Source organism: Pectinophora gossypiella, chromosome 24 (genome assembly GCF_024362695.1).
Source record: "Pectinophora gossypiella chromosome 24, ilPecGoss1.1, whole genome shotgun sequence".
NCBI classification, from domain to species: domain Eukaryota; kingdom Metazoa; phylum Arthropoda; class Insecta; order Lepidoptera; family Gelechiidae; genus Pectinophora; species Pectinophora gossypiella.
Window position 1 is genome coordinate 8,007,342 of NC_065427.1, and position 18,430 is coordinate 8,025,771.

The 18,430-nt window shown below is 38.9% G+C and overlaps 3 protein-coding genes across 7 annotated transcripts in view; 1 reads left to right on the forward strand and 2 right to left on the reverse strand.

Annotated features, from left to right (window-relative positions):
* Nucleotides 1-18,430, reverse strand: part of LOC126377827 (uncharacterized) — an 848,135-nt gene that overhangs the window by 273,491 nt on the left and 556,214 nt on the right. The gene's annotated exons all lie outside the window — the stretch shown is intronic.
* LOC126377886 (uncharacterized) lies at nt 5,233-7,969 on the reverse strand. Its single transcript, XM_050025937.1, has 2 exons — nt 7,884-7,969; nt 5,233-7,515 (listed from the first exon to the last, which is right to left on the reverse strand). The coding sequence occupies exons 1-2, from the start codon at nt 7,885-7,887 to the stop codon at nt 6,230-6,232; spliced, it is 1,290 nt and encodes a 429-aa protein (XP_049881894.1). The 5' UTR covers nt 7,888-7,969; the 3' UTR covers nt 5,233-6,229.
* On the forward strand, nt 10,183-12,076 carry LOC126377885 (uncharacterized). Its single transcript, XM_050025936.1, has 2 exons — nt 10,183-10,260; nt 10,712-12,076. The coding sequence occupies exons 1-2, from the start codon at nt 10,257-10,259 to the stop codon at nt 12,028-12,030; spliced, it is 1,323 nt and encodes a 440-aa protein (XP_049881893.1). The 5' UTR covers nt 10,183-10,256; the 3' UTR covers nt 12,031-12,076.

The window sequence follows — 18,430 nt, forward strand, 5'->3', positions numbered from 1 at the left end:
TCTAACAGAAAGCTCAGTGAGACATGCGTACGTACCTAGTTCATTTTAAGAAGGATGCACATTTGACTACCCCAATTGGGATATAGTCGTGAACTTATGTTGTTTTTTTCCAACCACCAAACCGCACTTGAGCAGCGTGGTAGAAATAAGCTACATAGTCGTAATCCCTGCTGTTGATTGAGTGGAGTTCTGGTCGGTATATTACATTATGAAACCAGCATTTACTAGATAAAATGAATCATTATACTAACTTCTTCTATCGTGTGGCTTGTGAGGTACCAACCTCATCAACTCTGGTGTCAGGGTTACTATTGAGCCGCCAAAGGCCCCTGACATGGCTCATGTAACAACTACTTACTTACATCAGTAAGTAGTAACCGGGACTAACGGCATAACGTGCCTTCCGAAGCACGGATCGTCTTACTTTCGGACAATCAGGTGATCAGGCTGTAATGTCCTAACCAAACTAGGGACCACAAAGTAATTTTTGCGATATGTCCCCACCGGGAATCGAACCCAGGACCTCCGGATCGTGAGCCCAAAGCGAAAGGAGAAGATTATACTATTGTACACAATTCAAAACAAGGACCGGAGAACTATCGAAGAAATAATTGGATGCAAGTCCGAAGAGTGCCCATTTAATTCTTAGTTAATTGGAAAACGTGTTTAATAGGAAAAAATAGAGCCAAGATATTTATTGAGATTCTATATTTTCTCAATGTTAGCCATTTCTTCATTATTTATTCGCAGTATAGGATGAAATGTGCCGTGGTAGCCTAGTTGGTAGAACGCTTGCCTCTCACTTTGAGGTCGCAGGTTGGAAATCCAGCACAGGCCTAAACCAATGATTGTCGAATTTGTTTTCGAATTCATGTTTGGATCATAAATGATTATCACGTGCTCAGCGGTGAAGGAAAACATCATGAGGAAACCCACGTTCCCGGGAAATGCATTTTCGGAGGAATGTGACAGGCAGTCGCTTCTGTAAAAACCGGTCCTGTCAAATCTTCAGGTGAGGTAAGCGGACCCTGTGAAAAACGGGATAATGCTAGGGATATGATGATGATGAAGATGATGATTTGGATTTACTGTAAAATAAGTAGAGTATACAAAATCATGTGTCGTTATGTTCAGACGTTTATTTGTTCTTACCTAATAAAACTGTGAATATTTCATACGACTCCAGCGAATTGTGTTTCTGTCTTACCTGCAAAGAAAAAAGGATACATTATAGTTTGTAATTATAATATAATTTCCAAAAAAAGTTCGTTATGTAAAAAAAGACATTGTTTACATAACGAACGTCTCATCCGCGTAAAACTACTGCAGCTTTTCACAACCTGTATATCCGGGAAAAGGAAGCTACAAGAAAAATCTCGGTACAGGGCCCTAGACGTTCTTTTAAGAATAAACATAAATTACTGTTATACAATTTAGTAATTTGGCTGCCTAATATAAGTTCCCAGACAGTTAACCCTTTCACGGACGGAGACCATGGACCATTGATGGTTCATAATAGAGGTAGTTAGTATGACACCTTAAATTGGGAACGTCATTAGACGCTCTGTCCTTGAAAGTGTTAATGCAACGCATTCATATCTTCTCTTTCTCACTCCCTCTCTCTATACATTATATACATCGTGGGTCTAATGCGGACCTTTACAAGGTCACGAAGGTGCGGTAAAAAATAAGTACCTACTTATAACATCATTATAGACGGCGATACGTCTCACCACCTATCAAATTGGTCTAACAGAAGGCTCGCATAGGTGTGGGTACTTAGTTAGCGATGGCTATACCTCTGACTACCCCAATTGGGACAAAGTCGTAAGCTTACGTTTTATGAAATCAGTGCTACGGAATTTTCAAGCACCAAAGGCGAAAAAGCGAGAGTGAAATCGGATTCCACAGCTGAAAGATATGAAAAAATATGTAAAGGGGGCAAATAGAGGAGTCAGATGCAAATGTGGACTAGACCTGGCTTCACACGCTAGTGTCAGCGTACGGATGAGGTCTTAGTGCTAAGAGGGGCGGGCAGGGGATGGCATGGTGTCATAAAATAAAGAGTAAACACTTAAAATAAACCAGTGATAAACGTGGGTTTAAGTTGTAGTTGTTGTTGTTTAAATTCGCCTTATATAAGGCAGGAAACCTTACAACAGCCTCCGTGGTCTAGTGGTTAGAGCGTTAGATTCACGATCTGGAGGTCCGGGTTCGATTCCCGATGGGGTCATTCTCGAAATCACTTTGTGAGACTGTCCTTTGTTTGGTAAGGACTTTTCAGGCTTGAATCACCTGATTGCCCGAAAAAGTAAGATGATTCCGTGCTTCGGAGGGCACTAAGCCGTTGGTCCCGGCTATCAGCCATAAAAACACCTCCACCAACCCGCAGTGGAGCAGCGTGGTGGAGTATGCTCCATACCCCCTCCGGTTGATTGAGGGGAGGCCTGTGCCCAGCAGTGGGACGTATATAGGCTGTTTATGTATGTAAACATTATATTAGGTTGAACTGTTACATAAATAAACTTCTAAGTTTAAGTTAATATAACCACAGCCTAATACAAGGTTCCGATGCATGAGTTCGGATTTAAATTTCAAAGGAATGGCTTAAACTGGGACAAGTACTTATATCTATTTTATTATACGTAAGTACAATGCGCTTCAAAGAGCACGCAAATACGTCAATTTCTGACATTAGAGTAGGAGAATCGCTAAGATATACAGGCTGTTAGACACCGTATATACTTGATATTAACTCAGAATCATGAGCTGAATCATCCCCCTCAATTTTCGATACGGTGTCACTAACACCCTGTATAATCTATATTTTTTTTGACGTGGCATAACTACTTTCCTGAAACGTAGCATCAGGGTTGATAATGTTGGTATTCCACCTCATAACCCACACTGTCCTTTGTTTGGTAAGGACTTTTCAGGCTTGAATCACCTGATTGTCCGAAAAAGTAAGATGATTCCGTGCTTCGGAGGGCACGTTAAGCCGTGGGTCCCGGCTATAAGCCGTAAAAACACCTCCACCAAACCGCAGTGGAGCAGCGTGGTGGAGTATGCTCCATACATCCTCCGGTTGATTGAGGGGAGGCCTGTGCCCAGCAGTGGGACGTATATAGGCTGTTTATGTAACCCACACGATATGAAAAGAGACTGAATGGTGGCCAAGAGATGGTAAGCGATATCGAGCGAGGCAGACCACCAGCCCGGTGGTCGAATAACATTGTGAGGTATGCCGGAAAGCAATGGATGAGACCTGCACAGGACCGGAGAGGATGGCGTGAAAGAGAGGAGGCCTGTACCCAGCAGTAGGTGGATACAGGCTGAGTAGATAGATAGTAGCTAAAGGTACACAGTAGGAGTGAACAAAAAAAGAACGACGTCAGCTCAGCAAAATATTCTGACACTTCGACATTGACGAAGTGCCACAACGCTGATCATCGCTTCGCCACCATCTAAAATTCACTTTAACAAGCAAAACCTCAGCTTTCAAGTTATCTAACTTATTATAACTGTGTAACGTATTATATGTGCTGCCCCTTAATGAATGAATGTCACATTTAGTAACTTATGTCTACATGGGTTCGTATTAGGACCCTTGAAATTGAATGTAAGGAGAATTATGATTGCGTCTCTTAAGAGGTTCGGGCAGAGCCGTTTTCAGGCATTTCGTACACGAAATTACAATTTTCCTTAATGTTTACTGTTTATTTATTTGGACTTTCTCATGTAAGTCGTTTTATTACGTGTTCTCATTGCATGTTATGTGTTATTCCGTGTTTTGTTTTTTATTTGTTGCTGTGGTGTTCCTTTATAAAAAACGTTTTTTTATTTCTTTTTTCCTGCCAACACGTATGTCATCATGCAGAAAGCAGCCATCCTTAACACCTGTCGGATAGTACGCAAATTCCTATCCTCCGACACTGACATCATGACTGAAGGTACAGATACTTAATTATTGTACCCTCCTTCCAGTGGCGCTTGGTCTGCGACCCGTGTCTCTGGCAAATACCCTCCGAAAGAGGAGATAAACTAAAGTATAAAAAAGTTTATTCAGGTAAAATCTACGACACACATATACATTTACAACATGAAAATATACACACATTACATTAATATTTAGTTGGAAAACATAAAGGTATATGGGTGCCGCAGTTCACCAAAAAAGGCCAGGGTTCAGTGAAAATTTACCCAGAGGGCAACACTGATTTTCAACCCACGCCGATCGGTGAAACGCGGGTACTCGCACAATAAATTCTAAAAAATAAATAAAGAGTACATAAAAAAAAAACGACTAACATTTAACACCGTTAGCACGGAAAAGAATCATAATAGTTTGATGACAAAACAATATAAGAAAATTATAACCAGACTACGAAAAAAACGCTCACTAAAAAGTATCATCTCCTCAACATTATCCCGTTTCTTACAGGGTCCGCTTACCTAACGTGAAGATTTGACAGGTCCGGTTTTTTACAGAAGCGACTGCCTGTCTGACCTTCCAACGCGCAAAGGGAAAACCAGCCCAATACAGGTTAAGTCACGTAACTCCGAAAATTCATTTCTCAGATGATCATTTATGATCCAAACATGAATTCGAAAACAAAGCGGACCCTGTAAAAACGGGGTAGTGCTAGGAAGATGATGATGTACTTCTACTGGACTAGAAGTTTCATAATAATATGTACAACTAGCTTTTGCCCGCGACTTCGTCCGCGTGGGGTGTTATAAAAGAGAGATCTTTGTGTGTGTGTGGGAGTGCATATCAAATTTCAAGCATCTAACTTATGTAGTTTAGATTTTTTCATACAAATGTTTCTTCCCGCTAACTCCCGTTTCCGTGGGAATTTTGCAATACCCTGTTGTAACTAAGCTTTAAGTTAACTGCAGTACCTGCATGCCAAATTCCAAGCGTCTAACTTAAGCGGTTTAGATTTTTCATACAAAAAGATTTTCCCGCTAATTCCCGTTCCCGTGGGAATTCCGGGAATTCCTTTCTTAGTGCACCTCTACGGTACCTAAGCTACGTCCCTTCCAAATTTCAAGTGCCTATGTTTAGCCGTTTAGACTGTGCGTTGATTATGTCAGTCAGTCAGTTTCTCCTTTTATATATTTAGAAGATTGTACAACAGTATAATCGCTCTTGTACAACAGAATAAGGAATGATACCTCGTATAGCACGGCAACTCTCCCCCCCCCCCCCCCCCCCACCTCGGTCTTACTTTAGCCTTCATATGGGCGTCAGCCGTTTCACACACAGATGCGCGCGCACGCGTGATTTGTAGTGTCTGTGTAAAAGGAGTTTTATATGTACCGTCCGGAGTGTGGTTGTAATTAGTTGCTAACAATGTTATTTAGTAAGAAAACAACTTCCGAATGTTATAGGATGTGAAAACTCATTATCAACCTTAACACATAATAATATTAAATCTTAAGTTTATTTGACTATCTGTGTAAAGGACTAAATGAAAAGGTCTTCTGTCGTGGATTTGAGAGTCTTTTGTCGACGGATTGTGAGACGAATAACCGACCTCATCACCCTGGTGTTAGGGTTACTATTGAGCCGCCAAAGGCCCCTAACATGTATAATGTAACGACTACATAATTACTTAGGTGAATAGTAGCTGGAACCGACTGGAACGTAGCTTCCGAATCACGGAATCGAATCGGGTAAAATAATGTGTGTTAATTACACACAGTCATAGTATGCTGATGCCGGGCAGCAGCGGTATCAGTACTGGTTGTAGGCCGAGGAAATGGATTCTGGTAGGGCTCTAGCTAGAACATCACCGATTGAGAAATTGGTCGGTGTACTGCGGAACGGAAGGCGATTGGGGCAACCACCGTTCTACACGCCCTATCTATGGAGTAATGAAGGCGATTACTCCACCGACTAGAGCGCAGCTCTTAAATAGAGAGAGATAGTATGCAAAAGATCACGCCCATTTCCCGTTGGGGTAGGCGGACATCACTGAATTCCAATGAAGATTTTGACCAAAGTGAGAGAGAGAAGCGAAAGAGGTGTGTCAGGATCGTAGTAAAGTGGAATTCCGTTGTCTCGTCGTGTTACTGAATATGAAACGAGTGTGTGTGTGAGCTTAATATTAAGCAGAAAAATAGAATACAAAAGAAGAATAAACAAAAGTATTAAGTTAACTATATTTAATACAAGAATTAAAGCTTACTTCTGCAACAGACTTTGAAGGTATAACACTTAACCCTAAATAACAATTTTATCGATAGACGAACATCCTGTATCTTCACATTTGTCTAGACTATTCAGAACAAAGTCATCTTGCGACAAACGCCCATCTTCCGCCATCATAAAAAGCTTGTCAACTATTTCTTCAATCTTCACGTCTTCTGTGTACATCTCATTTTCGCGTTCAATTAGATCCTGCTCATTTCTCTGCCAATCCGCCACTGACATCGTACTTATGACATTCACTACGTAAAGATGATGTAACCCATTACGTAAAACTTCCTTTACACGTTTAACAAAGTCTGTGAAATAACTTAATGAACTCAAAACGTACGGTCGGCGTAGGATAACGTGACCGTAACCACTGACCAAATCGTCCAGTGAGTAAAATTCCGTCTTACAAGTGTTCTTGTATTGTTGTATCAGCAAGTACAGTTCGGCCTTAGGCGCATTCGCGTCGTGAGGTATATTATTCCTTGTCAGAAACTCCAACATTGCAGCTTTAGGGCTGTCCAATTTAGGCAGTGGACACTTGTTCTTCTCATGAAGAAACTTTTCACCCAAAACAAAAACTGTTGGTGTTTTTATTTTCGTTAAAATCAGGTCCATAAAGAACTTCCGCAAAAATTCTTGGACGGTTCCCGTTGAAAAGAAACTTAAATGGATCGTCCCTTCTTTGTTTGCTGCAATTAAATACAAAAATTTCAGATTATCATCCATGCTGCTGAAGTCTTCGGAGAAAATGGCCTTTTTGCGGCAATTCATTTCTTCAATATACACAATATGTCTTCCTTCACTCCTATATTGTGCAATTTTCATGAAATATTCGCATTTCCTACGTACTTGGGAGGGGCTTTCTACTAGCAAGCATTTTGAAGTGCCCGGTATCTTGATCCATGTGAATCCTTGACGTTTTAAGCAATCAACAATAGGCTGCTTCTTATTCTTCTTAAAGTTACTTTCAAACGTAGTCTTAGTAGGAATATGGTTTTTTCTTAAATATGAATCTACGTAGACGTTTCGCAGGATTTCGTAAATTTGTGGTTTAAACAGTAAAATATCATGCGTTTGTTTCGGTTCGGTATATGTTATGTTAGGCCGTATTAAACCTTGTGATCTGAGTATTAAATTAATGTGAGCTTTTGTGAGGTCAAGGGCTCTTTCAGATACACTACAGACTGGTGGTGACCTATTGGTTTCCGCTTTACACACTTGAACCACACTATGTGCAATAGACAATTTCCTATTCATATCTTCCAATTGTGCCTTCTCTACTTCTTCGGGTAATAACGTCAGCAACGAAACTGCAATAAAATTCAAAAACAATAAAGTATTAAGGGATTCAATAAATACCTATACTTACTACAACACTTGATGAAAGTATTTTATTTAATTTTCTAATATTTAGAGACAACATAAAGTGTATAGATACCTACCAATTTTTTTTATTCCTACCATTGATTAGTTAAATTAAAATAAAAAATATTAATAGACGTTACATATTTATTTCATTTAACGGAAACATTTTATCTCCATTCAAAAACTGAAAACAAAATGGCGGACAACTGCGTAAATAACAACCAGAGCATTATAACTGACTTATTCAATCACAATACTATAAAACAGCCTTTTATCGGGTAATAAACGTATTTACGTAATAAAAACAACATACCCATTTTATTCGGTCGTCTAATTATGCTTTTTGTGGCGAGATAATTTGCCTATTGAAGCGACGTGCGCTCACCTTGAAAGCTTGAGCGACACTGAAGCGCGCTCGGTCGGAACGTTTGATCCCGCTCGAAATATCGATTCACATAAAATATCGACCTATAAACATTCGGATGATTTTTGTATAATACACATACGTATAAGGAAGTATGGATGAAAAAATTTTATTGGTAATAGTAAAGAATTGGTTGGCTTCTTGGTTCAAGTTTTGTGTAATTATCATTATAATATTTACATCTTAGTTATTGTAAATGTTCAGGTATCATAATGAAAAACCTTAATATTTATTTATGTAGCCACAAATTACACACAGAATCCATCACTTATTGTGTAATTGTGTTAGTAATTAAGTTGTTATTGGCCTAAATTTTGTTTATAATAATACGGTAAATATATCGGTTACTTGAGTTTATTAAAATATTTGAATTGATTAAAATTTTGAGGATCGTATGGAATCAGAAGGATGAATGATTGCAACGATGCTGTGTAACACGATGAATTATAGTACCGAAATATCGATACAAGGCACGCGGACCGAACATCACTAGCGTGCGCGGCGTGCGGGGAGGGATACGGCGCGCGCGCGCACAGTGTTTATAATGGCGGCGTGACGAAGGGGGGTGGGGGGGAAGGAGGAAGATTACTAACTCGGCAGCGCTCCACGTCTAAAGGCCTTATCATACTACCTAGAACGCGATGCGTCGGGATCGGGGCAGTGTATTATCACACATAGGATGGACGAGACCATACATATTTATACATACACCCAATGCGTCGGGCCGATAAATCGGGTAATGTAATATGGCCTTAATGATCGAACTATATTTTTTTTTCAATGTGAGAAAGAACTGTTATTGAAAGTGTGAATTATATTTTAAGTTACATAAATCAGTTTATATTATCACAAAAGTAGTTTATTAAACAATATTTTTTTTTGACGTGACTTATTGTAGATTTGCCGCAGACGGCATTAACTACTTGGCCGGACAAATGGGGAGCGCTGAAGGCTCTCACCCGGGTAAACGATAGAATACTACATTGCAAACTGTAGAAAAAAGGTAACAACGAGTGTGTAGGTACCTTGGCTTTTTTTTAAGTTTTGTTTTATATTTGTATGACAGAAATCCATTATTTCGGCCTCCTTTTCAAACCAGGAAAATGGATACTTACAACATATTACTTTTAAGTATTAGATAAACGACTTAGAATGCGAATCACATCAACGTATACGTACCAATAATAACTACGTACTTAAACTCACGCCTCTTTCCCACCGGGGTAAGTAGACACTATAGAATTTCATGTGCTTCGATCCTGACACACTTCTCTTGCTTCCTCCACATTCATCAATCGCTTCGTACACCAATATGTATGTTTTTTAATACCACTAATAACTATAAATAATCCATGATAGCTCTTTTCGGAGAACTCGTAACTTACATCGTAATATCACGAGTTCGAATCCCGACTCTGGTTTTTTTTTATGCTAACATGCGGCGGAACGATGCCCGGGACAGGGAGGGTTGGAAAGAGAAGGGGGAGGCCTTTGCCCAGTAGTGGGACATTGATCAGGCTACAGAGAAAAAAAACATGAGATCGGTCCCTCGACCGTAAGCAGTTATTGTTATGTTGCCAGTGGGTGACTCTGGTTCTAAACCACTAAATTCAACTTGCAACTTGAGTTTGAATTCATGTTTGCATCGCGTGGTTTTCAGGATCTGTGCCCGGTTAATGGCAATAGGCTGCCGGCTGGCCCCCTGTTAGATAGGATTTCAATAGCTGGCGAGAAGTGGGTGCATATACTTTACACCTCTGCCTACCCCTTTGGGGATACAGGCGTGATGTTATGTTATGTTCTAAATAAATGGGTATGTTGCTACTTTTCGCATTAATGCGTTATTTAAGTACTAAAAGAAAATAAAAAAAAACAACAGAAAAAAAAACAAAAATTGGCGGGAAATTGATGTGATCTTATTATGTATGTTTGTTAAGTAAGTATTACATTAATCAAGTGTTGATGAGAATTTACTTGCGCCACTTCTGATACATTAATAACACAACGCGTTTCGATTCAAAGTAGTAAAATTCATAATTTTTGGTTACATTTAAAATAAACTATTTTTTTGGCTAGAAATTGCAATCACTAACCAGAGCGGTGCGGGATTCAGTGACCGCTCCATTCATACTATCGACATACTGTGCTCCCCGCACGCCGCGCGTCCCGCGCCAGTACCCCTCACGCTTTCAAGGTGAGCGCACGTCTCTTCGATTCGCAAATCACCCTTCCATAAAACCCGTTACAAGACGACCGAAAAATATGGGTAAGTCGTTTTTATGATCTAAATATGTGTATTACCCGATCGGAAGTCCGTTTAGTAACATAATCGAATTAGACAGTAGTAATGTCGCGGCTCTTACTTACGCAGACGTCCGCCATTTTGTTCTCAGTTTTTGTATGGAAAATGAAGACAAAATGTTTACTTTGTGTGAAATGAACATCTAATTTCTATTTACCAAAGAATCACTCGTACTAATAATGTGTGTTGTAATTTCTAAACTTAGGTTTAATGATAAAAATAAAACGGTAAAGTATTTACACCTAATTTAGTTTCTAAATATAAGACAATATAGTATTGGAGGAAATAAAATATTATTTCCTATGTGTGTAAGAGAGTAGATAAAATGCTTTCATCAAAAATATACATCTGTAATACCTAAATATAAGTATTTATAGAATCCCATAATAACTTATTGTGTATTATTTTAATGCAGTTTCGTTGCTGGGGTTAGTACCCGAAGAACTAGAGAAGACACAATTGGAAGATATCAATAGGAAATTGTCTATTGCACATAGTGTGGTTCAAGCCTGCAAGGAGGAAGCTGAAAACCAAAGGTCAACATCGTTCGATAATGTACATGAAAGAGTCATTTGCTACACCAAAGCTGACTTTCATGTTATACACAGGTCAAAGCGAATAATACGGCCAAAAATAACATATACCGAACCAGCGAAAATGAATATTTTTTTACTGTTTAAACCAGAAATTTACGAAGACCTGCGCGCAGTGTATGTAGATACATATTTAAACAAAAACCAGATTCCTACGAAGCACACATTTGAATCACTCTTTAGGAAGCATAGGAAGAAGATTGTTCGTAATTTAAATGATCACGGATTCACATGGATCAAAATACCGGGCACTTCGAAAAGCTTGCTAGTGGAAAATCCATCCCAAGTACGTTTGAAATGCGAATATTTCTCTAAAATTACGCAATATAGGGCTGAAGGAAGAGATATTGTATATTTAGAAGAAAGAAATTGCAGCAAAAAATCCACTCTTTCCGAAGAGTATACGTACAATTGTGTGGATGACGATACGTCTACATCCTTGTATTCAATTGCAGGCAACAAAGATGGGCCACTCCACATATCTTTCTATTCGTCAGCAAGCGTCCTACAGTCAATGCGCCAGTTCTTTCTGGACGTGATTTTGACGAAAGTAACGAAGCCTACAGTATTTGTTCTGGGCGAAAAATATTATCATGAAAAGAACAAGTGTCCTCTACCGACATTGAGTAGCACTAGAGCTGCGATGTCGGATTTTCTGACAAGGAATAATATACCCCACGACGTGAACGCGCCTAAGGCTGAACTGTACTTTCTTATACAAAAATGCAAGGACACTTGTGAGACAGAATTTTACACCCTGGACGATTTAGCCAGGAGCTACGGTCACGTTATCCTACGCCGACCACATGTTTTGAATTCATTGTGCTTCTTCTCAGACTTCGGTAAACGTGTAAGGGACTTCATCGTAACTAACAGAAAAAACGCGAAAAACCTGACAACGCGTAAACTTGACACGCTGACAGTTTTAAAAACAATTCCAATGGAAGACTGGCAGATAACCGAGTGGAACATAATTGAACGGGAGAATCAGATGTACACAGAAGACGTGAAGATAGAAGAAATAGTTGACAAGTTTCTTATGATGGCGAATGATGGGCTTGTGACTCAAAGCGACCTTCTTCAGCAAAAACTAGACGAAGTAGGAACAGGCTGTTCTTCTATAGATAAAATTGTATTTTAAATAGTGCTGTGTATATCTACACAGCACTATTTAAATTTGTGATTGATTATTGTGAGACACAGTTTTAATTCATGAATTAAAAAAAAATGTTGACTAAATGGTAGTATTTCATTCTCCCATACATCTGTTATTAGAGAAACTCGAATATTTAGAGAAACACTAAGGAAAGTATTCGCTATACTTATTTTGGTCGAAAAAAATCTCTAAGCCTTATCCTGTTTCTTCACTGCTCCCTCATGCGGATGCGTATGGGATGGGTGCGGGGAGGTTAGTGGTAACCTAACCTAAAGATTTGACAGTTCCTGCCTGTCTGACCTTGCAACCCGCGAAGGGAAAACCATCCCATTACAGGTTAGGTCATAAACCTCCGAAACGCATTTGTCGGGAATGTGGGTTTCCTCACGATGTTTTCCTTCAACGCAGAGCACGTGATAATCATTTATGATCCAAACATAGGTCCGAAAATCATTGGTTTAGGCCCTTGCTGGGATTTGAACCTGCAACCTCACAGTGAGAGGCAAGCGCTCTTCCGACTGGACGTACGGTTATTATTTTGGTTGAAATAAAAATAGATAATAAATAATTCATCCGATTTCCAATCACCATAATACCCGACTAAAATAACGTAGTCAACAACAAACAAGCTCACGTCTACATCCTAATGGGGTAGTCAGAGGTACATCCATCCTAACATAGTTAGACTTTCGTCATTTTTTACATAACGAACGTCCCGTCCGCCTAAAACTACTGCAGCTTCTCACAACCTGTATAGCCGGGAATAAGATGCTGCAAGAAAAACCTCGGCAAAGGGCCCTAGACGTTCTTAAAAAAAAACACAAGATATTGTTATAGAATTTATTAATTAACTGCCTAATATCAGTTTCCAAACAGTTAGTAAACAATCACTAACCTTATAATAATAACCCTTTTTTCAAAGTTTCTGTTTAATTACTGTCTTAAAACTGTTCATAGGTGAATTCTGAAATGTCAATGGGAATATTATTGTAAAAACGTATACATATTTTCATCCCTAGCATTGTATATATAACACATTTCACAGAATCAATTCAAAAACCTATACCATTTAGCAAAGTGGTGTAGGTACACTTAGTATGGAAGTTTATAGAACAATGAAATGGGTTCGTGCGGCCATTTTGTGAATGTATCTTCTCAGTCCATATAATGGAGATTGCCCTCATCAACATCTTCGTAACACCTGGTCGCATCCCAAGCAAACTTAACGCTATAAATACCTACATATTAGAGAATGCAATCCCGACTCGAGATTGCGAATTCGAGATACCGCGGGATTAAAAATATCAATCCCGCGAGATCTCGAAATTTTCGGGATCTCGTCTAGTTCATAAAAAATGTAAAATTAGGATGCCTGAAAACGATGAAAACTTGTTTGTGATAGTGAGGTTAATCGAAACAAAATATTTATTGAAAGAAAACAGAAACCTTCATTCTTCAATAATGACGTTTTATTTATTGAAGTTTTAATACTGAAGTTTTATATCTCGAATGGGATCTCGTCATATTATGCATCGGGATTGATCCCGAAAAATTAGGCGAGATCTCGCGAGATTGCATTTAAATAATTTTTATCAAGAAAAACGTAATAATAAGTCCGACATTTCATCACGTTTTCATGACGTCACAATGTGCTTTTTCATACAAACTCCATAGTAATTTCGTGTTTTGACGCTTAGTAAAAAGTAACTGATTTGACTAGTTGGAGACTTGCCTATTCGAATAATTCTAAGTTAAGCGTAATCTAACTTAACGAGGTAAATGCAAAATTACTACCTAGACCGCTGTAGGTATTACTTAGTTCTAAGTTATCATTCTTGTATACCGTGGGAAACATATCTACCTATTATATACAATCTCTAACGGCCTCTGTGGTCCAGTGGTTGAGCGTTGGACTCACGATCCGCAGGCCCCGGGTTCGAATCCCGGTGGGGACATACCACAAAAATCACTTTGTGATCCCTAGTTTGGTTAGGAAATTACAGGCTGATCACCTGATTGTCAGAAAGACGATCCGTGCTTCGGAAGGCACGTTAAGCCGTTGGTCCCGGTTACTACTTACTGATGTAAGTACGTAGTTGTTACATGAGCCACGTCAGGGGCCTTTGGTGGCTCAATAATAACCCTGGGTTGATGAGGTTGGTATTACACCTCACAACCCACACGATAGAAGAAGAATGTGATTGGTTGATTCAAGGAACATCTTGCAGCTAAATATTGTTAATACTATTTGTAAATATAAATAGTGTAATACAAGCAACTAATTCCGGTCACGAGTCTGATATATTGAAGCAATTTTCTATATAAGTAATTCCCGTTAGGTCTGACATTGTATGATAGGTATTTTGTCTAGAATTCAGTCATACATACATACATACATAAACAGCCTATATACGTCCCACTGCTGGGCACAGGCCTTCCCTCAATCAACCGGAGGGGGCATGGAGCATACTCCACCACGCTGCTCCAATGCGGGTTGGTGGAGGTGTTTTTACGGCTAATAGCCGGGACTAACGGCTTAACGTGCCCTCCGAAGCACGGAATCATCTTACTTTTTCGGACAATCAGTTGATTCAAGCCTGAAAAGTCCTTACTAAATAAAGGTCAGTCTCACAAAGTGATTTCGACAATGTCCCCATCGGGAATCGAACCCAGACCTCCAGATCGTGAGCCTAACGCTCTAACCACTAGACCAAGGCATATAATAGTACAAGAAGCCGTGGTAGCTCAGATGGAAAAATGCTTGACTCTCACTGTGAAGTCGCAGGTTCGAACGCACGGGCTTTATTATTATTAGCCTGTATGATCCGACTGCTGAGCAGAGGCCTCCCCCATATCTTTCTTTGTATCCCGGTTCTGTGCGAGCTCTATCCAGCCTTTTCGTTAACCAATCACATGCTTCTTCTATCGTGTGGGTTGTGAGGTGGAATTACAACCTCATCAACCCTGGTGTCAGGGATATTATTGAGCCGCCAAAGGCACCTGACATGGCTCATGTAGCGATTACTCATGTAAATTGTAACCGGCACCAACGGCTTAACATGCCTTCCGAAGCACGGATCATCTAACTTTTTGGACAATCAGGTGATCAGCCTGTAATGTCCTAACCAAACTAGCGATCACAAAGTGATTTTGTGATATGTCCCCACCGGGATTCGAACCCGGGGTAACTGGATCGTGAGCACAACGCTCAACCACTGTACCACGGAGGCTGTTATATGCTGTTTATGAGGGTATAGTGAAAATACTGACAACAAACTTTGGTTTTCGCAAAATCACATCTTAATAAAACTATGTATTATGTAACCATGTGTATGGGATACGGGTGAAGACCTCAACGGTTGCAGAGGCGAAGATGGGAGCCATCGGTACGGCAATGCAGGACGGAAGGGACAAGTCACAGGGACTGTAACCTGGAACCTGAGAAAGGGCAGCAGTAACTGTCAGTACTATTCAGAGGCGGAGGACAGGAGTCCTAGCATGGCTTTGTAATAAACTACTCTGGGCGCCATCCCACTAGCGTCAGACAGAGTACTGCGGGGCGAAAGGCAATAGGGAAACCACTGCCCTATTTTTCCTTAAAAAAGTAGCATGTAAAATGCTGCACCGACAAGAGCGTGGCTTTTAAATTGATGATGATGAATTAAACTATGTAAAGTTTGAAACTTCCAGCACTTCTAGTTTCTGAGATGTCGTAATGAATGAGTCAGTGAGTGAGTGAGATAGATTTGTGATAAAAAAGTTAACCTCATTCGACCTATTCATGTTTTTATTCACTCCCAATTTAGTAGAGGTAAATATTCTCAAGCACTTTGATATTCCCATACATTCCGATAATAAATGTATTCAATTAACTATAGGCGTAAGTACACAAACCAAAACAAAATTAAGTTTTATAACAAAACACGTACACCTCAAACTATTATAAAATGACCTTCGATCCTTAAACAATTTTGTATTCAATAATAACAGTTGAGAGATCAAGTTTCTTTAGTCATAAGGTGTCTTCGAACGACCGGTTTGAAATGAGCTCTCAAAACGCATAAAACCATTAACTATACTTATATTATCAGAGTTCCTGATAAAATGGTCAATGTCCCCGGTCTTTCAACCAATGACCAGTATAAAATTAACTCTCATAATACAGAAACATTAACTAAAGTTATATACATTAGAGGTCAGGATAAACTGGAGGATTAAAAGGCAAAAAATACAAGTCTGGTTATGAATGCGCAGACGTCTACGTGTCAGAAAGAGACAAGTATATCACTGGTATCTCTTGAATGAAGGAGACGGAGATAGGTTGATAAAGGATAGTGGTATTAAAGATGTGCATTTCAATAGGTTTGCTTGTTCTGTCTTTAAACGAATAACGAAACGATGCGATGTTACTTTTTTTTAAACTGACCAACTATACCTCACTTCGTGTAGATAAATTATCACATATACATTAACTTACGACTATATCACAATGGGGTAGTCAGAGGTCGGTACATCCATCGCAAGGTGACCGAAGTACCCACCCACAACTCGCCAAGCTTTCTGTTAGACCAACGTGATAGGTGGTAAGCCATATCGCCGTCTATAATGGTCGAGTCAACTGTGTGAGTGAAAATTGCACTTAAGATAAATTAATAATTCCTGTACCGGGAATCGAACTGACGCTCCCCTATTGAGAAGCGAGCCGGTGACACGCAGGACCACAGTGACTATCTATATCCTACATTGGATCATCATCTCCTTAGCATTATCCAGTTTTTCACAGGGTCCGTTTACCTAACCTGAAGATTTGACAGTTCTGGTTTTTTACAAAAGCGACTGCCTGTCTGACCTTCAAACCCGCACAGGAAAGCCAGCCCAATACAGATTAGGTCACATACCTCCGAAACGCATTTCTCGGGAATGTGGGTTTCCTCACGACGTTTTCCTTCACCGCTGAGCACATGATAATAATTTGTCATCCAAATATGAATTCGACAATCATTAGTTTAGGCATGCTGGATTCGAACCTGCGACCTCAAAGTGAGAGGCTTGCCTCTACCAACTGGACTGCTACGGCTCTTCTACTCATACATTTCAAATAAATAAATAACATTTGAAATTCAATCCCACAAAATAATAAATGGGTTGGCATTATAAATACCCGGCTTTCGATATCCAAAGGAATATAAGCATTAAACCACGTGATTCCTATAATAATCCCATATTTTATTGATGGTATTACAAATAGGTATTGCTCATTGAAATGAAAACAATATAAATCTGTTGTATGGATTTATTTTTTAAAAGGATCTTATTTAATTCTTTACAACATCAAAATTAAAAAGATATTTTGAAAGTATTTTATACATTAAAACGTCATTTCAAAACTAAAAAAGCATTTTGAAATCGGAAATTGATCACTTCTTCACTACCGCGTGGGTTGTGGGGTTAAATCACTAAACAATTAACTATCGCTAATAGTTCAATCAAACTCGCAACCTATTTTATCATATTATTAGGTAGGTATTGCAATAGCGCTCGCCATAGTGGACTCAATCACTCAATCTTTAGACACAGAAAAAAACCATTAGATATTTGGACCTCTACCCTGGTAGGGATAATGGTCATAAAAATTTGGTATATGGGTGCTTTCACAAAAAACGGGCCATTTTTGGAAGTAATTTGTCTTAATTATATTTTATTTGTTATTGGATTCCCTGTTAGTGTACATGATAGGCGATCAATTAATTGTGTCTTATCTAAAAGGGCCAGCCACTTTATGTCTTATTTTAGGAGATTTTTAGAGTTTTGCAAATTTAGGCATCTAGGGACTGATAGGTATAGTTAGGGACTGATGAACAATAGTGATATTGTAATTAATTAAGTTGTGTATGTAGTATTATATTTATTTCTAACGAATATTTGTAAAATCACAATATTGCTTTGCTTGTTTTTTATAATTATCAGTCATATAATTATGAATTTCTTCAAATCAAATTCTTACACACAACACGTTAGGCTTATACGTTAATCACTTAATTATTTTAGTTCTATGAGTATTAAGACAATCTTATAACTTATAAGTAACAAAAATAATGAATATTTAATACTTCTTTCCTATAGTAATTCGCCATATTAGGTAAGGGAAGATTCTTTAAAACAAATTCTTATGCAGCCTTTGACTGAATGCTACTCACTTATCATAATCCCTTGTTAAGTAGTTATTGAGGTAGAAAATAACATTTTAAAAGTAAAGAAACAAATACTATCGTCTTCATAAAATTTCTGAACCATCTGGACAACTCTGTTTCTCTTATCTTTCAAGTTCTTTTTAGGAATACGGGGTCGAAACTTTTTATGTGTTAAAGAGCTGGAACTGTATCGC